The 25410-nt window shown below is 37.1% G+C and overlaps 1 protein-coding gene across 12 annotated transcripts in view; it reads right to left on the bottom strand.

Annotated features, from left to right (window-relative positions):
* Positions 1-6320: 6320 nt before the first annotated feature.
* The window catches only part of ZIC4 (Zic family member 4), a 33224-nt gene continuing 14134 nt past the window's right edge, over positions 6321-25410 (bottom strand). For 6 of the 12 annotated variants that reach the window (XM_065557919.1, XM_008171489.4, XM_008171488.4 and 3 more), the window contains one exon: positions 19905-21455. In XM_065557919.1, coding sequence (XP_065413991.1) covers positions 21016-21455 — 440 coding nt within the window. In that variant the 3' untranslated portion in view covers positions 19905-21015. Of the gene's footprint in view, positions 7453-8725; positions 8909-17009; positions 19101-19904; positions 21456-25410 lie in introns of those variants that run through there. The other 6 variants (XM_065557921.1, XM_065557920.1, XM_065557922.1 and 3 more) reach the window with 2 other exon arrangements.

Genomic DNA, 25410 nt, shown 5'->3' with positions numbered 1-25410 from the left:
AAGCCCAGAGAATGTCACAGTGGTCGACTTATTATTTTAGCCCTTCTTAAAAAAAACTCAGGGAAAGTTTGCTTTTGATGAATTCAATAAAAGCGGAGCTGCAACGGAAGAGATTTTAAGCTAAAATCATACAGCATGGGGGCAAAGCTTAAAACAGCCAGATGGCCAAAGGTAGATTGACGCTCCCCGTTTTCAAAACCAAGATGTAGAATTACGCCAGTTGAGCTTCTTAGCTGCATTAATCCCGAGCTATCTTTATTTTTCCCCAGTTGAGGTGTTTTGCTTCTTTTAAGCTAGCATTATCAACTTATTTCCTACCAGACCTGGAGGATCTATGACTTTGTAAAAAGTCTCTTGGGTTTTGTGTGTTTGTTTGTTTGTTGCAAGGTGTTATTTTTAATTTACCATCCATTCACCTTCACTTCGATAGAAAGAGCTTTCTTGATCATTAATAAAAATGAAAAGTTGAGAAAGCTGCGCTAAGCGGAATCTCAGAACTTCTTTGTAACAACTTCTTTTCCTTCTATAATTCTCTAGATGCACAAGAAAAATAGCTCTGAGAATCTGTTATCACGCCTTGATTTATTTTTTTTAAAGTAAACACTCCTTCAGAATCAAATGTAAAAATCAAATCCTGCCCTCACTTACAGTGGAACCCCATTGATTTCAGTGGAACCGCAAGTTCATGATTGACTTAAAGAGAGTTGTACTGACTATAAGTGAGGGCGGAGTTTTGTCTCCTTGTACTTTATCTAAAATAGTGTCACCTGCTTTGATAACAGAATGAAGCTTTTGATGCCCTTGGTCTCCTGGAAATGTCTGCATCCAGGAGTTGTTTTTTACAGAGATAGGAGAGTAATTTCCTAGATAACTAATAATGCAAGAATAAAACAAAGTTGTTCACAATTCTTTCTTTCTTTGTGATTTCTTTACCTCGTGTCTATAATAAACTTATTCATGTTACTGAAAACAATTATGGTTCATAATAAAGGGAAGCTAAGTAAATCTACAGCAGGATAACGTGGTAGGGAAGGCTAATGACCTTCACCTCTGCCCTCTTCTTCAAGTGATTCTACACTGAGTGAGTCTGCGAATCTCCACTCAATTGTTGCTGGTAATTTGGCACAATCTGACACATTTAGCCACCGGGAAGGACAGATCAGAGCTAGGTGAAGATATGAAACACTTCTCACCCAAGGTCAAGGACTAGGCATTGATAGGTCAATTTAGCTAAGTATGTGGCGAGGCACCTAACGCACCTGAGGTTTCTGTTGAGAATACTCTGCCAATCACACTAAGTGCCATGCTATAGTGTTTAGCCGAATAAATAGTTCATACATGACACAAGTAAAAATGTGTCTAACGTGCAACTATAATAACCCCAGCCTGTCTAGTAGTACATGTTACTACACATGTTCCATTTCTTAACTAAATTCAAGTTATAGTCACCTGTTTCTAAACGAATACATTGTTTTCATCACCTCTAAACTAATTCCTGCAGGTCCTGTTTTGCAGTATGAAGAACATTGCAGTCATTTTAAATGATAAGGCAGAGGACTTGTATTCCATAAAGAAAATCATGTGATTTGATTTCTTGTCAACATGTCCATCTACCCGTTAATGCCACCTAAAGAATGCTTGCCCCACGACAAAATTTGCAACACGTCTTTGCATTTTCGTTTAATTCATATGTTGTTGGTTTTCTTATCTTTTATCTGAGGTGCCTGTATGTGTGTGTGTGTGATGCACACTGTGTTTTCCTTTTAAACAATAAAGACTCTCCGTTTTCTTAGTTATTCATTAAATTGATCCATATCAGTCAGGTAAATATTATTGAAAAAGAAAAGTGAAGCTGGATAGTTTGAATGTTTCCATGAAATTGGATCTTCTCCAATTCTATTAATAGTTTTCATCTTACATTCAGTTAACGTTGCAAACCATGAAACGAAAAAGAATAAGAAAAATCGGGGGACGCGTTTGAAAGATTGGGATAAGTTAATGGAAAGGGGTGGGTGTCACTTGATCACTGTCACACAATCAATACGTGAGGAAGAACGAACTCACTTTACGCGTTCCTAATGACCAATACCCGGACTATGGGGGACTTGCTCCTTAACAGTTGTTGTAAATGATGATGAAAGCGATAATGATGGTCTGAACGAGGAATCATTGTGCAATGATTATTCGTGAGGGTTTTTTATTAGAAAAAGTTTGGAACTAAGAGTGAATAAAAGTGTCTGGCGAGAAGGAACAAAACGTGAAAACTCAGCTCCGGTGTAATCAGAACGTCCTGTCCCTTTGGCGAACAGGTGAAATCCTCTAAACAAGTTGCCATTCGGAATAATAAACATGCACGTTCGCTGTGATTAATGTTAAGTATATTTGGATGGTGCTACAAACACGTTTTCTTCCTTTACAAACCGATGCTGAGTCCTAATCATTTTTTTTCCTCTTCATTCGGCAACTGTACCTTAGTTAATGATCTGTAGGCAAGAAATTCAGTGCAAACGTCGTTACCGATTGTACAGCCTAGTCCAGAAATGTTTGGGGAACCCGTATAATCAGAGATGCTACGATGCTGGGAATTCACTTTCCTTTGCTAATGGACTATGTTTTCCAAAAGCCGGTTATATTTAATAAAAATTAATTGGAATGAACAGAGAGCTCCATTTTCAGGTTCGCAGGAAACATCAGTTAGTTCAGATCGCGAGAAATTTAGAAAACTTCGAACAGGTAGTTAAATAAATCCAAATGAATAGCTGTCTTCCCGAAAATAATATCTGTTTAATTCTGAATGGCATTCCAGAAAATGTGTGTATATATAGAGAGCGCTCCAGGTGAATAAAATCCTAGCACACACACACACACACCCCTATTACAGGCACCCAGACATAGACACATACGTACATGTATTAAGTAAAACTGTGACTTTCTTATGCAAACGATAAGTACAATAGTCTAGCAATGGAGTGGAAGTAAACTGAGTAGGTTCCACCCCTCACTCAGCCTCATATTACCTTGGTCAAGTCACCTAACTTCGCGGTGTCCCCGTATACTTATCTAGAACAATGGGCTAATAATGCTACCCACTTGTGCATAGCTCTTTGAGAGCCTGTCATGAGAGGTGTTGTATAAAAGCAAAGCGTCAATACTGGATTGAAATCTGAATTTCTAGCTCAGTCCTTACTCAGTCGAAGCTTTCTTTATAGTGAGGAGGAGTCTTATCCAAGTAGCAACCAAAGGACTGCAGAATAATGAATTATTTCCAATGTGGTTCGAAGGAATTATTGCTAGCTTAAAGGTACAAGTTACTGATCCTTCTCAAAATCACGTTCTTGTATATAATTCCTTCATTTTTCCTGTTACTTTAAAGAAGAGTATCTTCTAACTTACAATATCAACAAGTAAAAAGCAACAGAGGGTCCTCTGGCACCTTTAAGACTAACAGAAGTATTGGAGCATAAGCTTTCGTGGGTGAATGTCCACTTTATCAGACGCAAGACTTTCACCCACGAAAGCTTATGCTCCAATACTTCTGTTAGTCTTAAAGGTGCCACAGGACCCTCTGTTGCTTTTTACAGATTCAGACTAACACGGCTACCCCTCTCATAAATATCAACAAGTCTTAATAAACTTCTACAGTAAGTCAGACGTATGTGTTATTTTAGGGTTGCACATAATGTGTTATTTATATTTAAAGTCGTTTTCTTATATGTCCTTAGGTACCTTACGGTTCAGGACTTACAATATAGTTACAACATCAGTATGGTTACACTATCAAATGTGTTAATCTATACCTTTTGGGGGGCGTCTGCTTACATGGGAACAAAGGTAAACAGAATTTGATCAAATTCATGATTATGTACAAAAATAGAGGGTTCATTGATCAATATTTGACTTCTTTGTTTAAAAGTATGTTAAAAATATCCTCGCTCATTTAGCATATTTAACCAACCTTAAAAGTGCTCAGATATCTTTTTTGTGATCTTTCGTGCTAAGGACTCACCATAATATCGGGCCCGATCCTTAAGGAGTCAAAACTCCCTAGAGGAGTCTTTCTTTAGTCGGGACTATAATAGGTAGTGTCCATTGTAATGATCTTTCCACCAAAGATTACACAGTGCCTGCTAGAGACTTATGGAGTGTATGTGTGTGGGGGGGAGGGGGAGGGAGTTAAGCTCCTCTCCAGTTATGTGGAAGCTCTGACTTGTAGTTTTTATTCCCTATACTGCAAATGTCAGTAACATGCAACTTTAGTGCTCTGCAGTTAATATTTTTTGCCCGAGGTCTATTACTAGCATTAATTGTCCCAATAAATTGAGATATAGTGTGCATAATGCAATGTAACAATATGGTTATAGTCCACGTGTATGACTTAATTAAGCTATTTGCAGCCTGATGCTGCAAGTCAACGGGTGTGCAAGTGGATTAACAATGTACTGTTCTCGTATCCTCAGGATGGTGCATAATTACTTTACTGGCGGTACATATCAATTTTTGATGATTGCAGAACACATGCTCACTTTACCAACAAGCGCTTTAATAACTCTCCATTGTGTTTTTAAAAAACGTTGTTTGGAAATATTTGGAAGTCTCTGCAAACAGTTTTATAGGTTCTTAGCGTGTACTTCAATGGGCCGAGGCTTATACCGGTTGTATGTTTCATAAAGCGCAGGGGCTAACACACAGTCCATGCCCCAGACTGAGGTTGGGAGTTCCCTGATGCCATCAAACTCCCATCCCACCCTCGATCTGCAGAGCTGTCAACTCTGCTCGAGGGAGTGGATTTGATCCCGCTCACTATTTTTGACACAACGTATGTTCGCACAGGAAGATGTGGTTCACTTGCAGACCAATAATTGAATGGGGGAGGTATTCACTGGATTTCAATCCAGTCAATGCACTGAGATCTGGGCATCACACGAAAGAGAAGAGTCTGGGTTCAAGAAGGCCCCCTTGATCTCCCCGGGTGGGTGGAATCCTGGAGTGGATATGGTGTCCCGACACATGCTCCTGAAATTTGCAAACTGAGTAATGAAATTACAAAACTCGATTACGATAACTCTGACCGGACTCGTTGGTGAGTTCAGTGTCTTCGTTAAAAATAAGATGGCGCCAGAACCGACTCTCCCACCATGCTGGCTCACAATGTTTGCCTCTGTTAGGTATGATTTACGGTTGGCATCAGAAGCCAAACGTAGACCGTGATGATCAAGTGACCTTTCTGCAGTGAACATAATTTGTCATCCATAATTTTATTGGAAAGATAGGTAGCCATCCATCAGAATGTATTCGAGTGCATTCAACGTTTACATGGGGAAACTTGTTAAGGTCTGATGTTCAGAAGCTTCTGCAGTAATGCCAGTGAATCAAAAGCCACCTAGTTTAAAGAACACCATTTTCTCATGCTAAGCCCATTAGATAAAATTATTCTAAATCTTTTCACCAGGGCCTTAGTTAATATAGGAGCAACAAGAGACTGAATAAGGTCAAATAAGTTTGGGATGACTTCTACTTATTTGCTTGTCTTGGAGTCTATTAGAAGTGGAGTCATTGTGGTTTCCTTACTTCAGAAGGTTATTTAAAAACTCAGCTGAATAATGTTTTCTGGGAGTGATTTTCCAAAACCCTCAACAAGTCAGATAGTTCTATTTATTAGAGTAGATTGTAGTTATAAATCACATTGCAATAACTGTAAATCATGCATGTCAATACTGCCCAGGTAAAATGTTTTAAAGCCCTTTTAGGGTAGAGATCATGAAATAAATCAATAAAAAAATATGTCCCTGTCAGCTTTTCAACAGAACACTACGTTCACTCTTAAAATGTAGAGATGGTGGTGTTCCTGTTTAAAGTTTCCTGGGGAAAAAAAAGTCGATTTGTTCTTGTACCTGAAGCAGGTGATGTTTATGCAGAGACATCTGAATGACAGCAGGAGTGAAGGACAAATCTAATAAAGCCTAATAAACCGTGAGAGTCTAAATGTCATTAAACTTACAAAGATGAGACTCCAAATCACCAAAAAGGTAAATGTCTTCATTAGTCTGATCTCTGAAGACTGTCGAACATTTCATTAATTTATAATTTATGATTGTTTGACAAATATTGAAAAGTATGTAAATATGAGAGGGATAATGTCTTTTCTGCGGGAGATGAGGAAATGACCCAAACTGTACGTGCCTGCTAGATTACACACGAGGTTCCATCTATCTGTTATCAAACTGTGCTTTCCCTTAATACAACATATTGTGCAACTGACAAGTGAAATAGTGCAGATAAACCAATGGTTTAAAACGTAATAAAGACAACAGCCATTTGCATTTTTTACATTTTATTACAAAGGTAATTTACTATGACACATTTCTGAAAGTAATTTATGAAAACATTTTAAAGCAATTATATAATGTATACAGCACTTGGAGGCACAAAAAGTCAGATAAATAATAGCATTATGGATCTTCAGAGACTTTCTGTGGCTTGCACAGGCAAAAATTATTTCGAAAAGAATATTTTACAGGGGAAAGGAGCAGCAGTAAAATATAAAAGCATAGAAATGAAATGCAGAATGATGTAATAAAGAGGAAATGGATACTACTTCGAACTGGAAGTGCAGCATTATATATCCAAGGAAACAATTTCGTCTTTTCCAGATGACTGAAATCAGCTAATAGCATTTTTTTCCTGAACACTACAGGCAGGTTGGGTATTTTCTTTAAGAGGAGAGGCTTTTGTAATCAATTTTTAATATAACCCACATTTTGTGGGCCACAACTTACCCTGCATGACTTCAGTGGGACCACTGAAGTGAGTAAAGGAAACGGGACTTGACCCAGTTAGTTCACTCCCTCTGTCTCTCTGAGAGAGACAGTAAACATTATTGTATTACTACTGAATGAATGGGGGAGGAGGAAGAATGTGGACCCTGCCGTCCTTACTTGGGCATTATTCCCAGTAAAAATTTTCCCTCGTGTTGACAGGACCTGTGTATGTGTATTAGGAATGAGAAGTGGAAACTTCAATGGGAATTGTGTTTGAGCAAGGACTGGATGATCCTACCACCACCATCTCGCTTTTTCTATTAATTCATGAAAAATATTAGTTATATTTCCACGCTATCCCATCCTCCCCCTTTGCATCTAAAGGCTTATCCTGCCCCATTGAAGTCAATGGGAGTTTTGCCATTGATTTCAAGAGGAGTAGGATTGGGCCTTCAGTCAGAATGCAGTAATATTCATTAGTCGCGAATGTATTATATTTTTTTCTGATTTGGCCTGTTAAATTATCTGTGTGATATTTATATCATCGTTATTTTACAGTTTAGCAAACAATAGATATTTGCTCGTTATCGTTAAAAACGACAAAAGACACAGAAACATCAAAATGTCAGGATTAAAGATTCATATTTTCTTCCAGCAAATGTTATGGCTCCAGATTTGGGGCTTTTTTCAAAACCTTGAACAAGAAATTGTAACATTATCAGTAAAGATTTGAAAACATATAGCATGAAACTTTATGTCGTATATTCAAGGCACCCAATAAACAATAATTTATGAAGCTAAGTTTTGTAAAGGATTCCAGCATTCCACAGAACATCTTACGTGGGGGGTTTTTTCTCTTCTATTTGCATAAAGAGTGCCCTTTGGAGAAATGCACCTATAACAAGCTTGTAAAATAAAACAGAAATCTCAACTATTTCTCAGATCTGTAAGGTTGTTTTATTCCAAAATCTTGCAAATATTTCAGTAGTGCGCGTTAGAAGTTTCTGTACAAGACCCCTGGCAGAGTTGATTACCTACTGTGAGACTTACTGCCACAAACCCTTTTTCACCAGACATATTAAATCTCTTACCCTAAGAAAACAGGCACTTGTCACAATTGAAATCCGATTTATGGGATAGCTGTATGTAGCAGTTTAGGGAACCTTATATTTTACCTCTGAGTCCTTCTGACTGTAAATATCTAGCACGTCTTTCTCCCAGAGGTCTTATAAAAACTTAAATAACTGAAGTGATTTCAAAGTTTATAAGGGCTTCCTTCCAAAGAGGTACGTCTGCATGTTTGCATTGCTAAACTGCCATCCAACTTCAGAATTCCAGGAGGGGGGGGAGGGGAAACTATTGACATTTCTTGTCCATTTTTTTGTGAATTGATATTTCAAAGGAATAGTCAGCAGGTGATTCCACTTTTACCTCACTGTTGTACACTTTTCCTTATGGCAATATAAACATTAGAAATGAAGAAAGCTGGAATGATCCCAATGCACATACACTCCGCTCCTGTGGGAAATTGGAGCGTATGGGCAAGAGATGACATGTAGTTTTCAGTTATTTTAGCAACCAGACCTTAAACAAATTCCAGTTGAGGTTAGTTCTTTTTCTGTAGCCCAAAATTCGGAAGGGTCGGTGCTGCTGTAGGATGGCCAGGACCTGACCGTATTTATACAGGGGGACAGTAGTATCACTGATTGTTCCATCCTCTGAAAAATATATGGTTGCATTCCTACTAATATTTATTTATTTATTTATTTATTTACTTTATTTGATTAACAGCACCCCCACCGCCTTGAGGACCTCCTAAAAGAAACTCTACCTTAGGTTTCCATAGCATTTTGAAGTCATTTCAATAAACAGACAAACCTCACAAATCTCATCACAAAATTAGGTCATTTTCTATAGCCTGATAAACAGTGCATTATTTTCAATCACAGCCCGGAGTGAGCCCTCACCTTTTCCTGTCATGGAATTCTTATGTAATGTGTAGTCTCTTGTATTACACACAGAACGTGTGTTACCATGTGTCACGTAAAGGTCTTTTTGGGTGCAGTCCTTCAATGGCACATTTGTGAATGTGTAGGTTAACAGCTGTCAACAGTTGAAAAATGGCAAAAAGTTACATTTACTTTAAATTCCTATGAAAGTGATGAGAGAAGAAAAGAGGAAGCAAGGAAGAAAAAAATCATTGTCATGACTTAATTGATTGTTTATGAAATTCACAAGTTAGTAACTTATAATTAAGGTTAAAAAATAAATGCTTCTGATGTGTCAACTCTAGTGGGCAAACCAATCGGTTAGTAATAATGGGTACAATGAAAGGGCTCCATTGTTTTCTGTTAAGCAATTCATAAGTGACCCCGTTTATATCTGAAGAACCATTTTTGATGACTTATAGTATATTCAAAAACAAACTTTCCCGCGGTGTTTTGGGGTTGGGTTTGTGTGTATGTGTGTATGTGTGTATGTGTGTGTGTGTGTGTCATGCTTTTCTTTCCAAATAGCCAGATGATTTTAAAAAGAAAAACACAGAGAAATGATAAATCGTGTCGCATAGCTAATGGCTGCAGGGCGCGTTTACCAATTCATAATCATTTATTCTTGGTGATGTATGACCCTTACTCTTAAATCTCAAAAGCTTCTATTTGAAGGTGTAAATAGCTTCCCCCCTCCTTGCAGTAAACCTTACTGCATTAGCAGTGATTGATCTGCTGTACAATTCGTCCCAGAGTGCTATTTTAGAGGGGGAACACTGGCTTTTGGAGATTAACTGGGGAGTCTGTTACATATTAATGAACCTAGGAGATATACTAACGTTTTGGTAATTTAGTTATTTGTGTCTATAGCTTTCGCCGTTATTTTCTCTTAGACCCCCGCGGTTGTTATACATCGAATTAAAAAGTGGTCCTTTAGCATCATTTTTTCAGTGGCAACTAAACGCCATTTAATGTGAAAAACAAATGTTGACTTGTCTCTTGAAGGAAGTGTGTTCTTGGCAAGACATCAAAGTGTTTTAAACTGTATTAGAGGATTTTGTTAGTTTTTTTTTTTTTACCCTGAGCCCACGGTAATGTAATAAAATAACCTCTTGGTGTTTGAGAAAACCCATCAGAAAAGGGGGGAAATGGTATTATGATGCGCTGGCTGCAAATATGCCTAAATTTACTTGGGGATTATAGTTCTATCAGAAATGCGATGGCAGCTGTTGGCTAGGATTAAAAAGTTGATTAACGTGCTAATTAATAATAATCGATAGATGCACTAATACTCTCCCTCCAACTCATATGTTAGAAATAGGAGTGAAAAACTTCTAGCTCAGCCTGTAAGGCATAGCATACAAAGAAGTCAGTTTAATATAAGTTTTGTTAAACCATTGCTTTTTATGAGACACACAGATAAAATGCATCATATTTCCTTGGGAATGTTTGGCTGTGGTATATCAGATACAGAACACACTGCACGTGTTCAGGTTTAAATTGCACAAGGCTGAAACTGTGGTTTGCAGTAGCCATATAGAAAGAACAAACGTGCAAGTAAAATATTGTTAATGTCCATAAATTAACCCCGCCTATCCCTCAGCCCCCCTTCCCATTCTTAGTTCAATAGCAGAGCAATGTCCATCTCCTCCGTGGAAAAATATGGGGTTCTAGAAAATTTGCAGGATTTTTAGAAATTATGCGGTTCTGCTTCCCATTAACATTTACAAATTAGAGTAAATTATATTCGAAGGCCGTTAATAGAGACTGCTCCGATATTAATTAATTCATGCAAAAAATACCACTCTATAAAACAGGTTTTGCCATGATGTGACTTATGAACTCAAAAAAGCCTAACGTTCCCGCAGTTATAACAGGTAGGTTAAAATACCATGTATGCCTAACATGTACAAGACTGATACGTTTTATACGCCATTTATTGCTGATGCACAAATATTTAAATGCAGCTCCCCAGAGACGTCTGTTGATAGCAGGAAACAGCTACAAAAGTCAAATACAAATAGCCTTAATTTTAATGGAAGCAAATATGTTTATCTCCGAGTATTATGTCAAAAAGTTAAGCATTTGTTTAGAACAAACTCAAGAAGCAACAGTCTTTGCAAGAACTTTTTCTGAAGAACAAAGTGATCATGGGCTACTTGGCCAGTTGGCTAGGAAGGAACTTTTGTTTTCTTGGGCGATTTATGTTCTTTATAAATATGTGGTTTGGAAAATAAAAAGAGACTTGAAAACGTTGTTACAATGAAAAAGGACAAATTAGAAGACATTTTCTGTGATCAAAGGAGAAAGAGAAAGCGAGTATGGGTATTCAAAAAGCTTGACTTATTCAGACAACTCCTTTGGAACAGAAGGGCAACAAGCGTGTCTTACATTGAAAAGGCGCCTCTATTCAGAGTGCAGGTGCGAAGTGGTGTGGCACATTCTGCCACATTATGTAAAGGTTGTTGGAGATTAGTGTTCAGACTTAATAACTAAAGCGCTTGATTTACATTGGAAAAAAGCCTCCTCATCCGTGAAAGCAAAATAATTTAACGCGTGATCATTTCGAGTGCTGCTGATATCCTAATACTTGCATTGTTCTCTGCAAAGTACTAGAGGAGTGCGGATTGATTCTTTGGGAACCTATCATTTACAGCCACTGAACTCTGTTCAGAACTGGAGGTCTGGGGGGGAGGTAAAAGAGGGACATAGGAGAAAAGTTTCACATTTGAATAAAGAAAACAATATAAATGTGGCACACACACACCCTTTCTCCTTCTCCCTATCTGCACGCAGTGTATGTAATCTGTCAGGAAGATTGGTGCTAGCAAAGATTTGGATTGAAATCCAGACTCTTAAGAAGAATCCTTCCACTATCAAAGCAGAAACTCCAACTTAATAATTATTCATATTTATGTAAATGTCATTAGTTAATGCAACTTTCCATAAAAAGATAATCAGGCAAGAACAGTGCATAGGTATTACCTTAAATGCATTGGCTCTGTTTGTTTCATTCATATGTTAATACACGTGATGCAGCAAAGTCTGTGCCAGGGAAGGGGAGGGAGGAAGAAAAGAAATTAAAAAACAAACAAACGAAAAACCACAAAAGGTCTAAGTTTTTATTGTGACATCAAGTGTTGTTATGCATATTGGTGGATTGATCAGAGAAGACTTTTGGATTTGCCTCTTAGTCGAGCAGTCAGTTAACCTTGCTGGATTGTTATTCCATAAAGTTTTTCTTCTTGTATATATTAATTTTATACATGAAAATCTTACGATCTGGCAAAAGTTTCGTGAATGAGTGTGACCCTTTTGTATACACATATTCTGAGCACCCATTTCAGAACTATCAGAGATAAAGTATCAGGATACGTATCAATAATAATCGCAATACCTTCCCCGCCCTCCCTTTTAATATAAGCATTTTATGGGCATTTCCATAAATTCTATATAAGAATAAAGGCTATAATGGGAACAAGGTGAGAAAGCTGTTAACCATTGTTTCATCAAGAAAAGGTCGTAAGTCAGGCAATTGGTGTCTGACCTGTCAGGATAAGGTATAAAGGCTTTATTCATGCAGTCGCTCACAATTTTCTCAGCTCTCACAAAAGTGTTTTTATGATTCTGTTTTCTTACCTCGTTCCTTAATTAAAAAGCTGAATGATTAGAATAGCACCTGCATAATGTCTGGACGACTGCTGCATACTAATTCAAGAGTCTTTACATCTAGTAATTATAACATAAAATCAGAGATTGAATAAAACAGAAGGATTTTGCCCCTAAAGCCCTGCTAATCCCCTTTTAAAAGAGTCTGCTGAAATAATTCAGAACAGTTTCCGGAAGTTGGATTACCGACTCTTTTTTGACTATTTACAATGAAATGATATTTCACACTTAAAGGAGTCTCTGTATTTCTACAACATTTTTTTTAAAGTTGTCCTGTTTTTTGGACAATAAAAATCAACTGACTCTTGGTTCCTTTCTTACCTAAGTTTTTTTCAGCAATTTTTGCTAGAGAGCCTCAATTTTATCAACTATTTGAAAAAGACTGAAATATCCACAGATGTAGAGAACAAAAATTTCCTTTGTGAAACTCCAGTTTTAACCATTTTATTTAACACTTCAGTACTCAAGCCTTCCATTCCTCCCCATAATTACACAATATAACACAATTCAAGTGTAATATCATGTAATTTTAATCTTTATGTTATATCATATCTATTTTTTTAAAAATTAACAAAAAGCAACATTTGTGATAAAAGCTAACAAAAACATATGTTAAGAAGCTAAATGTTTTAATACAGAGAGTTTTCATTTCTGCTCTAATGCCTTTAGAATGAACATAGAAATATATAGTTCAAACAAATACTAAAACTGTATGACTGATCAAAAGTTTTAGAGTATTTTGACTTTCGTAAACATTGTTTTTAACCTGTCGGAGCTGTCAGGTATATAAAATCTGATCTATAGGTTGTCATTTTATAAGGACTGGAATCTGAGATGCTTGGTCTTCTAGTCAACGTCAGTGGAATCTTGGAATATAATCAGGATGCGTTGTTAACCATTAATTACTACATGAACGGAAATTGTTGTTTAGAGATTGTGCTAAATTCTTACATGGCTTATTTTAGAAACAAATGTTTACCTAACAAAGCATATATGAAGGATTCAGTTTTTATATGTTACTAGACTGATCGCACTTTTTTAGGTTTGCTACGCCTATATTCCATAATTATAACTTTTGAAGTCAATGTATAGTGCACATTACAAATAAAATGGTCCAAAACCATAATATGACTTACTAATGACATAATCTTGTTGGTAATAGTTGCATTAAAATAATCTGAAATTAGTATTTTTTACTAAAAATGTTGCCTCATCAAAAGAGGAAATACACTCGAAACGTATTTTAATACAAGTAATGAGGATTGTCCCAATTAAAGTAAAACCTGTCTGACGCTAATATTTACTTTTGCAATAGCTTACTCCAAATTTACAGTAGATAAATATTGCTGGACAATACAAACAAGATGTGTAAGATCACTTGCTGACACAGATTTAGTTTTATGCGTCTAAGAGATTGAAACAATTCAGTCATGCACCAAAACTGTTTCCATAAACTGTTGCCATAATGCTTACAACCCTTAGGTAACGTGTTTTTATTACTGTGAATATTGTCCTTCCAGTTTAATTCCGCAAAGCTTTTAAACCATCCACAAGAAAAACTACTACTGTTTCATTCAACTATAGAAACTGGGACTTTTGACAAAAAGCTTTAATTGGTTAACAGGCCCCATTATAATCATGGGAACAATGTGCTTTTGTTTGGTCTTTAAATATGTTTAGACTTTAGATACATATAGTCTTTTTTCTTGTTCATTTATTTTAATGCACTTTAATTTATACCCTAGGTATGCTATTCAGCATACAACATCCTAAAAAAGATGTGGGGTGCAAATAAACCAACATATGGCCCAGAGGTTCAGTAAAGCTGGTGCCTCTTCACAAGTCATCTGGGTGACATTGGGAACCCGACTCCCTTCACACATAAACATAATAATCGATGTCTTATCATTTTTATTTTACGTTCGCACAATTCAGACTTCTGTCGTGATCAACTTCACAGCCTACCACGCGTTTTGCTGAACCATGTTGATTTTTTTTTTCAGCTTGCAAAATATAATGAGAATGGATCAGATTGAAAGTGGGCTTCCGGCCATGTGGTATTCATGGCACTTGCTGCACTGACATAAATTCAAAGAATAACGTGTGGGTAATGTATATAGATTTGATATATTTCAGACACCTACTTCTGTATAATGTAGTGGACAATCATCCAACAGCGATCGCTTTACAAAATGCACATACTGTCCAAAGATGGTACTGTGTCAGTGGGGAAAGTACTGACATATCTGTCATGTCTAAAACTATTCTTCATAGGCTGGCAGCATTCAGAACGATAGACATGTAAGAGGCGGGCATAAAGACTTCACTTAAATGTTTGACTGGATACCTGTGAGCTGAGGGTTAAGTAATATGATGCGTAAACCTAACAGTTATAAATACACTTAAAAACCATCTTTTTAATTGTAATACATTTAAGTGCGATGTCCCAAAGAGACAAAATGATCACCGAACCAATATTTATGGACAGCTCCGTGGGGTTAAATGAAGTGTATTTAACAGTATGCAGAACCTAGTTTTCCTGTCCCTTCATCTAAGTGATATATGTATGGAAACTATGGTCTTAGTTTATTTAGTTTACTGATTCATATTTTTAATCTTCATTTCCTTAACATACAAACGTTCTTTTGTTAAATGAATGGTCTTTAATTAATGCACTTGCACAATGCAGGAGCTTGCATGGGGATCGATGATAGGAAGCAACAGGGGATGAATCCCTCCAAAATGGTTTGTCAGCACTGAGAAAGAAAAGGCAATGTCTATAAAAGGACCACTAATAATGCCCACACGTCTCTCACCATGTTGTCTAAGGGGACATTCCATCCCTTGTTGACTACAGTCAAGTGTAATAACTACATGTCTTCGCTCAATCATTATAGCCCATAGAATTGTATACTTTAATTAGCATGTACTGTTAGCCCTCTTTTTTCTTTTTGTGCCAATTTTGTCATTTTTTAAAATCAGTAAATTTTCTTTCTTTCTTTCTTTCTTTCTTTCTTTCTTTCTTTCTTTCTTTCTTTCTTTCTTTCTTTCTTTCTTTCTTTCTTTTTCTCCATATTCAAAGGTATTATTTATTGACAACATTCCTGCCACAGAAAGCCAACTGTATGTCATCTCTGTGTTAGGCAACGTCTTTAAAGTTTTGCTTAAAAGATAAGCCAATGCGCATGCGCACCACTCAATAAGCGGCACGAGGACAGCTACGGTGTTCGCATAGGAGTGATGCATCATTCATAACTGGAAGAATAAGATTTAAAATGTCAAGTTTAAAAAACTCCGAGAATCCTCAAGAGGTGCTAAACTCTGTAACGTACGAAATTCAGTTTATGGGATATGCATAGCAAAACAACTTACCTTTAAATTACTTTTAATGATTAACTAATTTCAACTCAGTAAAAGGTGATCCACATTCTCTTGAGGAAGCTTATAAAAAGTGCAAGTGTAACAATGATTCCATGTTGTGCAGGGATTTCTCTGAATAAAAGAATGCATTCATCATCGATAGTTAGAAACAGCATTTTTTGTGGTAGGACCCTAATTTTTAACCATTTGTTATTTTCAAGCATATTAATGAAATCCAAAATTAAGAAATCATTTTGAAGGAGTCTACATGCAGTTGTAATAATAATCAGCGGAGATAAAGAAAAGAAGACGAGTTTAATTATAAGGAACTTAATTATACAAGTTTTTGAATTCTATAGCTCGTCTTGAAGTTTCAGGTGTAAAGAATACTATCTTAAGAGTCTAGTCAAAGAATTTTTATAAAAAATATAATTTCCATTAAAACTAAAATAATTAGCTTGAAGCTATATTAGAAACCAATAGAAACTATACCTCGCTGATCGATTATATACTAATTTAGTAGGATGTCTTCAATTGCTATTTAACCCAAATTTATAATGGAAAGAAAGAAAAAGATGTATACATAGTGTCTTTTATAAATGGCGCAGTATAACTGATACAAAGAACATTTTAAGTACATATTTGTAAATAAATGACAGAATTGATACTTTTATAAATAATTACTGTAAACATAATTCAATTATTTAACAAATTTTAAATAATATTTTCAAACATAAAACAAAATTACTTCATCACTAAACGTGTGCTGAAAGGAAAACATAGATGATAGAGAGTCTGGAAAGATATATAATATTCCAACATTTTAATTGTTTTGACGAGTTACATTTTACGATACATTTGTGATCATTATATTTTCCCTTAAACGTAAAAAAGAGAGGATCTTCAATTAATAAAAAAGGACCCACTTCACTGCAGTTTTGCTCAGTCTTTACTTAGGCAAACTCCCATTTATATCAATGAGAATTATTAGAATTACAGGATTGGGCTCACAGCATTCTGTAGCAGCTAAAATAAAAGTACACTGATGAGTTACAACTTCAGGGGATTCTTTTTACAAAAAAAAAGTATTTAATGATCTCAAAATTTAAACCCCCCAAATAAACCTTGATAAGGTCATTATATAATCGTACACTGTGATGCTTATAAAATGAAGATACAAAGAGATGCAGTTTGACTATCTTTACACTTACTGACAATAAAACATGGAAACATATGGAAGCCATCGGTTTTAATGCGTAACAATTTCGGTACATTGCAGTATATACATGCTTAATAGGTATCCCGAATGTTAAAATTATCAAAGCTTTTACTCTTAAGTGTATGCTGTTGCATTCATTATACTGGAAAGAAAACGCTTGCTGGTTACAGACTAGTGTTAATGAAACACTGCATTTCTGCCTTTTCACAAGAATTGCATTCCGTGCAGCAAATGTGTAGGAATAATTTATTGGACAGAAAAGTTCAGGAGATAAAATGCAGAAATGGACATCGTTTAAAACTGAGAACTATAGAGCAGTAAGGACATACATACACCTATATATATATCTATATATCTATACACAGAGATACACATAGACACATACACATACGTATGTATGCATATACATATGATTAGATAGTTTGCCATTTTCTGTATCCTCCCGGCCCCTAAAGTTATCTTTAAAAGTTCGATTTTATCTCTTTAGAAACGGTTTAAAGCTAACGGGCAGGGTGAGTTTGACAGAAAGGAGAACAAATCGCTGACAAAGAACCTTTTACATTTCATCAGCGTTGTTAGGACGACAAGCAGGAATTTCTCAGATAATAACTCCCACTTCAAAGATTTCTCAGCTCAATAGAAATTGGACCATCCTTTTTATTCAATCACAAGGGCTGGCACTAAAGACGACTCAACTGTTTGAATTTTTTCGTCGTGTTTATTTTTCCCCTATTCACTAGGGTACTTGGATAAAATAAACAACAAGACAATTACTGGAACAGGACTTCTAACTTTCCCGGGACCATAACCCATCGGCCATGGCCTCAGCCATGCGGATGTCAAGTTCTTCATCCCTTCAAGCACTTTCCACTTTCCAAACCTGCCACTATCAGTGTCCCCTTGGGCTGGGGACTTTCTCCACAACAGCTTCTAGTCAGGCCTTTACCCTATTTATTTTTCAGGGAATAATGATATGATCCAAAGGTTCTTATTTACCTTGCTAGATACACCTTACACCATTAGACTAAGAAAGCTCAAGTGTCCCTTTAATTCCCCATCCTAACTTCACTGTCTGGGGACTGGGGAAGGGTGGGGGAGGAGGACACACAATATTTTTTTTTTTTACACTGGAGACATTTTTGAATGGAAATGTTTGATCGTCTGGATTCTGAAAAAAAATATGTCAGCTGGTTAGAAATGCTCATGTTCTGAAGCGAGTTAGCACTAACTCAGATTATGTACATGCCCTTTATTGGCAGTCCCTCCTTTTGGTATAATGACTTCAGTGCAAAACTACCATCCCAAACCCCACCTTAGGGTGAAAGCAAACAAAAACAGTCTGTTAAAGTGTATTAGGCGGAGGAAGTATATTTCTGACGAAGAGCAGATTGACTGTATTAAGCTAGCATGAAACCAAAGGTCAGTGCAAATGTGTCTTAATAGACTGTCTCAAATGGAGTGTGCCTCCTTTGAAGGCCGCTTGCTATTGCTCTCCTCATTACCATAGCGATCCTAACGTGGCATGTTGATGCACCATAAAACTCACACTTTCAACCCCAAAATCAGACCCTTTGAACAACCCGAGCTTGATTAGACCTTTCTCCTTTTCTTTTCCCCCTTAAAAACCATTTCCTTGCCTTTAGAAACTCGCCATCAAATCCCAAACGCATTCTCTGACCAAGGCAGAAAGCAGAAACAAAAGTGAGCTGACGCGACGGTTCAAGCGGGCCTTTTCTTCCTGACATTCTTATCCATTTTTATTATGATCTGGAACAAGTGCCCATTCGCGTGGGTTTTGTTTACCGGAAATTAAATGAAAATGATTTAGTTCGCGTCAAACAAAAATATATACTTGTATACACAAGAAAAAGGGCCTGTTAGACGTAAATATTATGTCCTTAATGAAAAGTCTGGACGGGCTCCAGACTTTGCCTTTCACTATTTAAGTATGACTTGCCTATTGCCATAGAAATCCTAACTTACCATGAAGATTCACCCTTGCGAAGAAATACTTCTTTGTGCGAGCTTTCTTTGATGTCTAAGGCATAAGATTCAGGCTTTCAGCTGCGTCTGTCTAGATTACCTTGAGAGCAACGGGGTAGACATCTGTAACAAGCAAATGAAAAATTAAAGGTGATTAGCCTTCACATCCAAACACTTATGTAAATAAAGAAATAAAGAAATAAACAGATCTCAAGACAAGATGGAAACACCCTCTCCTTTCGCAGATGGCTTCCATACCTTTTAATTTCCACGGTATACCTTTCATGGTTTGAATAGTCAGTTGGGAACAACCGTCTTATAGTTTATATTGTTGATAACTACAACAGTTTATTTTTTAATTTGACTAGCTAATTCATTAGGTATATCTGTATACATGTTTATGTATCGTGTTTCCATTGTTTGCAATGCTTGCTAAATTAACAAGCAGCATCCGAACGAAGTTGTGTAGGTTCAAATACGTAGAACTTAGTGGCTTTTGAAGAAAATAAAGATGCACCAGAAGGATGATGATTAGTTTGTTGATCTCTTTCACAACTGTCCTTTTTTTTTTTTTCCCGTGGGGCCACGTAACACTAACCCGTTACCTGACTGAACAGCTTGTAGGGGATTTTGCGCAAAATTTGAAAAAGAATGACTAGATCAGCCACTCTGTCTGCATTTAGCACGCCATAGAAACCACTTTCGGGAAATCGTATTGTTTATTTGCCTACGCTATGTGGTATTTTTAAACAGAATGAATGAACTAAAATTTTACCTGTAAGCAGTTTCAAGTTACTCAGTGCCAAAAAAAAAAAAAAAAAAAAAAAAAAAAAAACCAACCCAACCAAAAAACAATATTATTTTTATCCCTAGGAGTGAATCATGTAGGTTCGGGGAGATTATAGTTTTAGGGTCTTAGATACGATGAACATTCTAAACCCATTTTATTTTGTTTTTACAAAATTTATTATTATTATTACAAGACAAATGTTGTGCGCTGTAGACAAGACCAGCACTGATTTTACATGATTCATTCAGAGAAATTGACAACTCACAAGTCCTTTCGGATAGTCCCAGCTCCTATGGATTCAGCACAATGACGTCACTCATAACAGTTCACTCCCACCCCCCAGCGCAAGAACACGGATTTTCGTCCTCCCAAGAAATCACAAAACCCCACAATTCAACAGGAATGACACTTTCAAGGGGTGGGGAGAGAGGGAAATATGTTTATGTATTAAAAGTCATTACTAGTGTAAACTAAAATGGACAATTAATCATTAAGCCACCCTTGGGCCATTTTATTATTATTATAATTAGTGACAACTGGGAGGGGGAATATACTGCACCAGGAAAAAGGATTGAGATTCTTTACAGAGACGTCCGCTGAATTGGTTACTTAATCAAAGAATTTAATTGATCGATTTCATACAATTCGGTAACAAATAATAGTGTGTGTGTGTGCGCGCGCGCGCGTGTGTGTATATATATATATATATACACGAGAGAGAGAAAGAGAGAGAGAGCGAGAGAGAATAGTGGGCTAACAAAACTGACAGTAAACCTCTATCACAAGATACCATCGACAATAAAACCTGTACAGCTAGAAATCCGAATTAAAACACTTTGGTTCGTTAATACACAAGATGTTTAAAATCGATGAGTTTGTAAACATATTAGAACCAGACGACCAGAGGAGTGTGTATAAGGATGCAAAAAGCAATGCGGACGGACTGAAGTTGCCTTCGCGTATGCTTGGTACCATGAATGCAGTTTGTAACAGAGACCTGTTTAATTTATTTTACAATGTATCTTCTCTGCAGAGGCCATGTGCCAGGGCAGCGCCTCTGTCTCTTTTTTTATTCCCCGTGTGTGGTGCTCACATTATCTATGATCCCCTCGCATAAGATTGTTCCCTCTACTGTGGCAGTCTTGGTACAGTGGTTCTGCATCGCAAAGGTAGCAGAGTAACAAGAGGAGACCATTCGATGAGATCCAGACTGCAGACCGTGTGAGCTATCTGTTTATTGATTTATTTCTAATAATTGGGCCTGGGCTCACAGTTCGTGTAAGAAGCCTCTCCCGGGTTAGGTGACGGAGAGTTACTGGGAGGAGTTGGGATGCCACTGGCCCCCGAGCTCTGACACACGTACCATTCGCTCAGGTTAGCTGCAGTTTGCGACGATGCTACTGGCTCTGCGTGAGAACAGGAAGCAGGAGGGTCCCGGCCGGAGTCCGAGGAGGGAGACACCAGGGAAGGTGTGGAGGACTCGTAGCCTGAACTCGGAGGAGGGGATTTGCAGTGCACTTTCATGTGTTTCCTCAAGGAACTGGGGTGGGTGTAGGACTTGTCGCAGCCTCTCACTTTGCAGTTGTAGGGTTTGTCGCTGGTGTGCACGTGAGAGTGCTTCTTCCTGTCACTGCTGTTGGCAAATCGTCTGTCACAGCCTTCGAATTCACATTTGAATGGTTTTTCTCCTGAAAGAATGCAATTAACGAGTACATACATTAGTAAAATGGGTGGTAGGGTTGGGGGAGGAGAAAGGGGGTTCCTTAGGGTTTTAAAACATGAAATCCCTCAGCATGCCCCTGTGATTTAAACCTTCCAAATAGCCCCGCTACACTAATCTCCCATTTCATTGTACAGACAAATAAAGAGGTGTGCTTTAAAAAACGATCTGAGCAATATATGAGAATAGAATTTAGCATAGGTGCAAATATTTTTAAACCTGATTCTTACATTATTTTTCTAAGTTTCCATTCTCTCTCTCTCTCTCTCTCTCTCTCTCTCACACACACACACACACAATTTTCACCGAAACACCAATTCATAGTTGTCCTTTCCCCCTTAGTCTAAATTGTTTGTTAAAGTGGGATTTGTGCAAGCCACAAAGAAGTCGGGTAAGGTAGAGCCCAAGTGCAGTTGCAGGCTACATGTAAACAATGTGTGCTCTGTCTGCCACAATTCAGTGTTGTGCACAGGAGTGGCCAGAAATTACATTAAGTTCATTTCTCACACTCCCAGAGGTGCACGTGGAAATTTTGCTCATGGCTTTGCTAAATCCCAGCTGCTACAGTATATTTTATATTGACTACGATCATAGCTAGCGTTTATGAATATAGATTGATTTTTTTACTGCATTTTATCTTGCCAGGTTTAAAGAACAGAGCCGTCTTAAAAGCAGGCTGACTGTGAGAGCCAATATGACGTAGCTTCAGTGCGAAAGTGACTAGGCCAGTGCCAGTTGCTGTTGTTAGGGTAAAACTCTTTCACCGTACAACCATATGCGGTAATGGAGGAAATTTAAACCAGGCTTAAATCTGATGGTAATATCAGAAACGTCATATACGTGTTTAGAAATACAATCGTGTTGGCTGAGTACTGCGAGAGGTTAACCTAGGGTTTTCTATACTAAGTATAGTGTATGATATATGAGGCGTGCTTTCAAGGAAATGCACCAAAGACAGTTTCAGCATTAAATTATATTACTTCTCCATAAATTATTCTACCTGATAATACACAACTGCAAAACGTGTACGCAAAAGGAGCACGAACTTTCTATTACCCGAGGTATGGGAATATTGGGTTTTTTTTTTTAAATAACAGAAAATTATATTAGCTTGCAAAAGAAGCCCCAAAATATAACTCTGAACTTATTTGGATTGGATGCTCAGACAAAGCCACTGTGCACACCATCTTGCCGTACTTGGTCAAGAGGACTTAGCAGGTATCAATATTTTTGGATGTTGTAATTACTAACTTATGAATGACGCAACCTTGATTATATTTCCCTTTTGACACAAAATCGTCCTTTAATACATTAAATATCAGTATTGTAAATATTTAATGCAATTGCACTTTATAAGAGTGGGCGGAGGAAAGCTCCATATTTAAAGTAAGTCTCTTTCAGTGACTTTAAAGCCAATAATCGAGCACGATCTCTCACATACGGTAGCACTAACATTTGAATAGCAAACTAGCAAATATCTGGCATAATAATAAACAGGTTCTAAAAAACAAGATCACTGACGAAATGGTGCAACTCAGGTCCTGCAACAAAATATTTTCTCGCTCTACATATAAGTATATATTCGAACTACAGTTTCACGTAAGGAAACAGTTTGACCTTCAGCATCTTGAGCTGCGACAACAAATTAAGGATATTAGTGTAGTACAAGCAAGCAGTAAGTTAGGAGACCCCAGGGAAAGCCATCCTCATAAACATCGTGATGGTGCAAAGTGAGTTACATTCAGGTAAAATTGGGCTGCTTTCTCATTTCTCAAGTGTTGAAAAATGTTTAACTTCGCTTAACCTCTCTGATATAGTAATTAAATAGCCTTTTTCGTACAATCAGATATCAACTCAGAGATTGAAAAGGGCAACGTTTTCTCATCTGTCTGGTTTGCATTCTTTGAATGCCTCAATAACTAGCAGCAATGCGAATATTTTTTAAGTGGTCCCTTCTAAAGAGAAGGTTTTCCTATGTGTAAATATTTATACTTCAGGAAAAGACCATTTAAAACGTCCTGCATTTGGAAGGCTACATGTAAAAAGTTATAAAGGCTATCGAGAAGCCAAGAGTCTAAACCGCCATTTTAAAACCACACTTGTAGCTGTGCAAAACTGTTCAGTGACATTCAGCTTCTTGGAGATTTTGATATAATCCCCCAATTTTGAGAGTGGATTAAGGTATTTACAAAATCCTCACGGGGGAAGGGAGTAGCATAAAATTGTGAATAGCACCTCTATCAATTAAAAGTTAAAATGCATGTGTATCGCTGGGAATAGTTTCCAACCTCACACTTTTCACTATTGTTCCTAGACAGCTTAAAGGACAGGAACATGAATTCCTTCCTTCCCTACCTGTTCGCTGTTGTTATAAATCAGATAATAAATATAATTTAATCGTGAAAATCCCCAAAACGCAAGAAATCCACCCGTTTCCCAGACTCAGGGAAATGCAGTCATTAATATTTGAGAAGGCAATTATTTTCCTGTTGAATTCAGAACTGTCTTCATGAATAATTTGTACAAAGTTCTATTACGATTTCAGAAACATTTTGTTTTTGACAACTTCTGGGTGTTTAATAGAAACGACGCAACCGTAAAGGCCCTGCAGGATTTTTCAGAATGCAGCAATTAGTCATTGGGCAAGTTAAAGTGAAAAGTATGTACGCACGAAATTATGTTTAATAAATCCAAACCTACGATTCCTGTTATACTCTCAACCTGCTTCCCTGATGTAGGTCAATTTCCCTAAGAATTTAACCATTTTCTGCTTCACAGACTTCAAACAGTGAGGCCGTTAAAGAGCAGTAAAAGTTTGTTTACTTAAGAAAAACACTGTAATTAAGGGATGAGCGATCCTATTTAATGGTTCTACCTGTTCTGAACTAACAAGAAGATGGCTTAAGGTATCATTTATATTATGTGGGGTCTTTTTTACTTAAAAAATAAATCATCGAAAGACTATTAGACTAATAAAACGTTAGACTATATATTTAAAACGAGCTGTGGAAAATACTATGTTAATAGCGATGGCTACTGTAAAATTACTGCGCTATATTTAGAATACATTGATACAAAATTAGTATATTTCTCACGCATATTGTACCTTGTTGAGCTGTAGCACAAAAAATGCAACTGCACCAGGGTCAAGGCAAACACCGACCGTGGGGGAGGGGGAGTTTTATGAACTGGAGGGCGAAAAAAATCGTTTGGCTGTAAACAGATCTTACAATAGGATTATGTAGTTTCCCTAGCAGTGCATAAGGCTGTACAGGAGGGGGTGGAAGGTGAAAAACCCTATACTGGAACAGATTTAATTTTCCGAAAAGGGCTTATTTCTTATCTTCTTCTTCAGAAAAAAGCCAGCGCCAGAGACTACAAACACCGGCTGCTAAACTAATTAATACAACTTCACAGGCTGCTTCTGTAAGTGTGAAAACTTTCTACGTGCAATTTCATTAATTATAGATGCCTTTCTGGCCGGAAGAGTTCAAACATCGCTTTGCAAAATCTTCCATCGAGTTACTTTCCTTTCTGTGAACTAGGGCTAACAGATGTTTCTGACACATGTCCTAATTTCACTTAGCAGTTCTGCGAATGACATTTCAAAATGTACAGGCCGAAACAATACTATTTTTCCTCCCTAGAATAAAAACTTTCAGCTCCCCACATTTGCAAATGCACAGAGACCTTAGATGGTAATGTTCATTAAAAATGTCACTGTTATTCAGCTCAAACATTAAAAAACTCCATCTGACCAAAACAAAACTGTTGAACGAAAAGGTTGCAGCTGTGTTATTCTCACAATGTTAGAGGCAGCAGCATCTCAGCGACATCAGTCAAAACTGACTAGACAAGCTGTAATTTCTATTGTTCACTTTTAATTTGTGAGCTTGCACAATGATTTCATTTTCTCCAACTAC

Source organism: Chrysemys picta, chromosome 9 (genome assembly GCF_011386835.1).
Source record: "Chrysemys picta bellii isolate R12L10 chromosome 9, ASM1138683v2, whole genome shotgun sequence".
NCBI lineage: Eukaryota > Metazoa > Chordata > Testudines > Emydidae > Chrysemys > Chrysemys picta.
The sequence above is the reverse complement of the archived record's forward strand: the minus strand, read 5'-3'. Positions and strand labels throughout refer to the sequence as shown.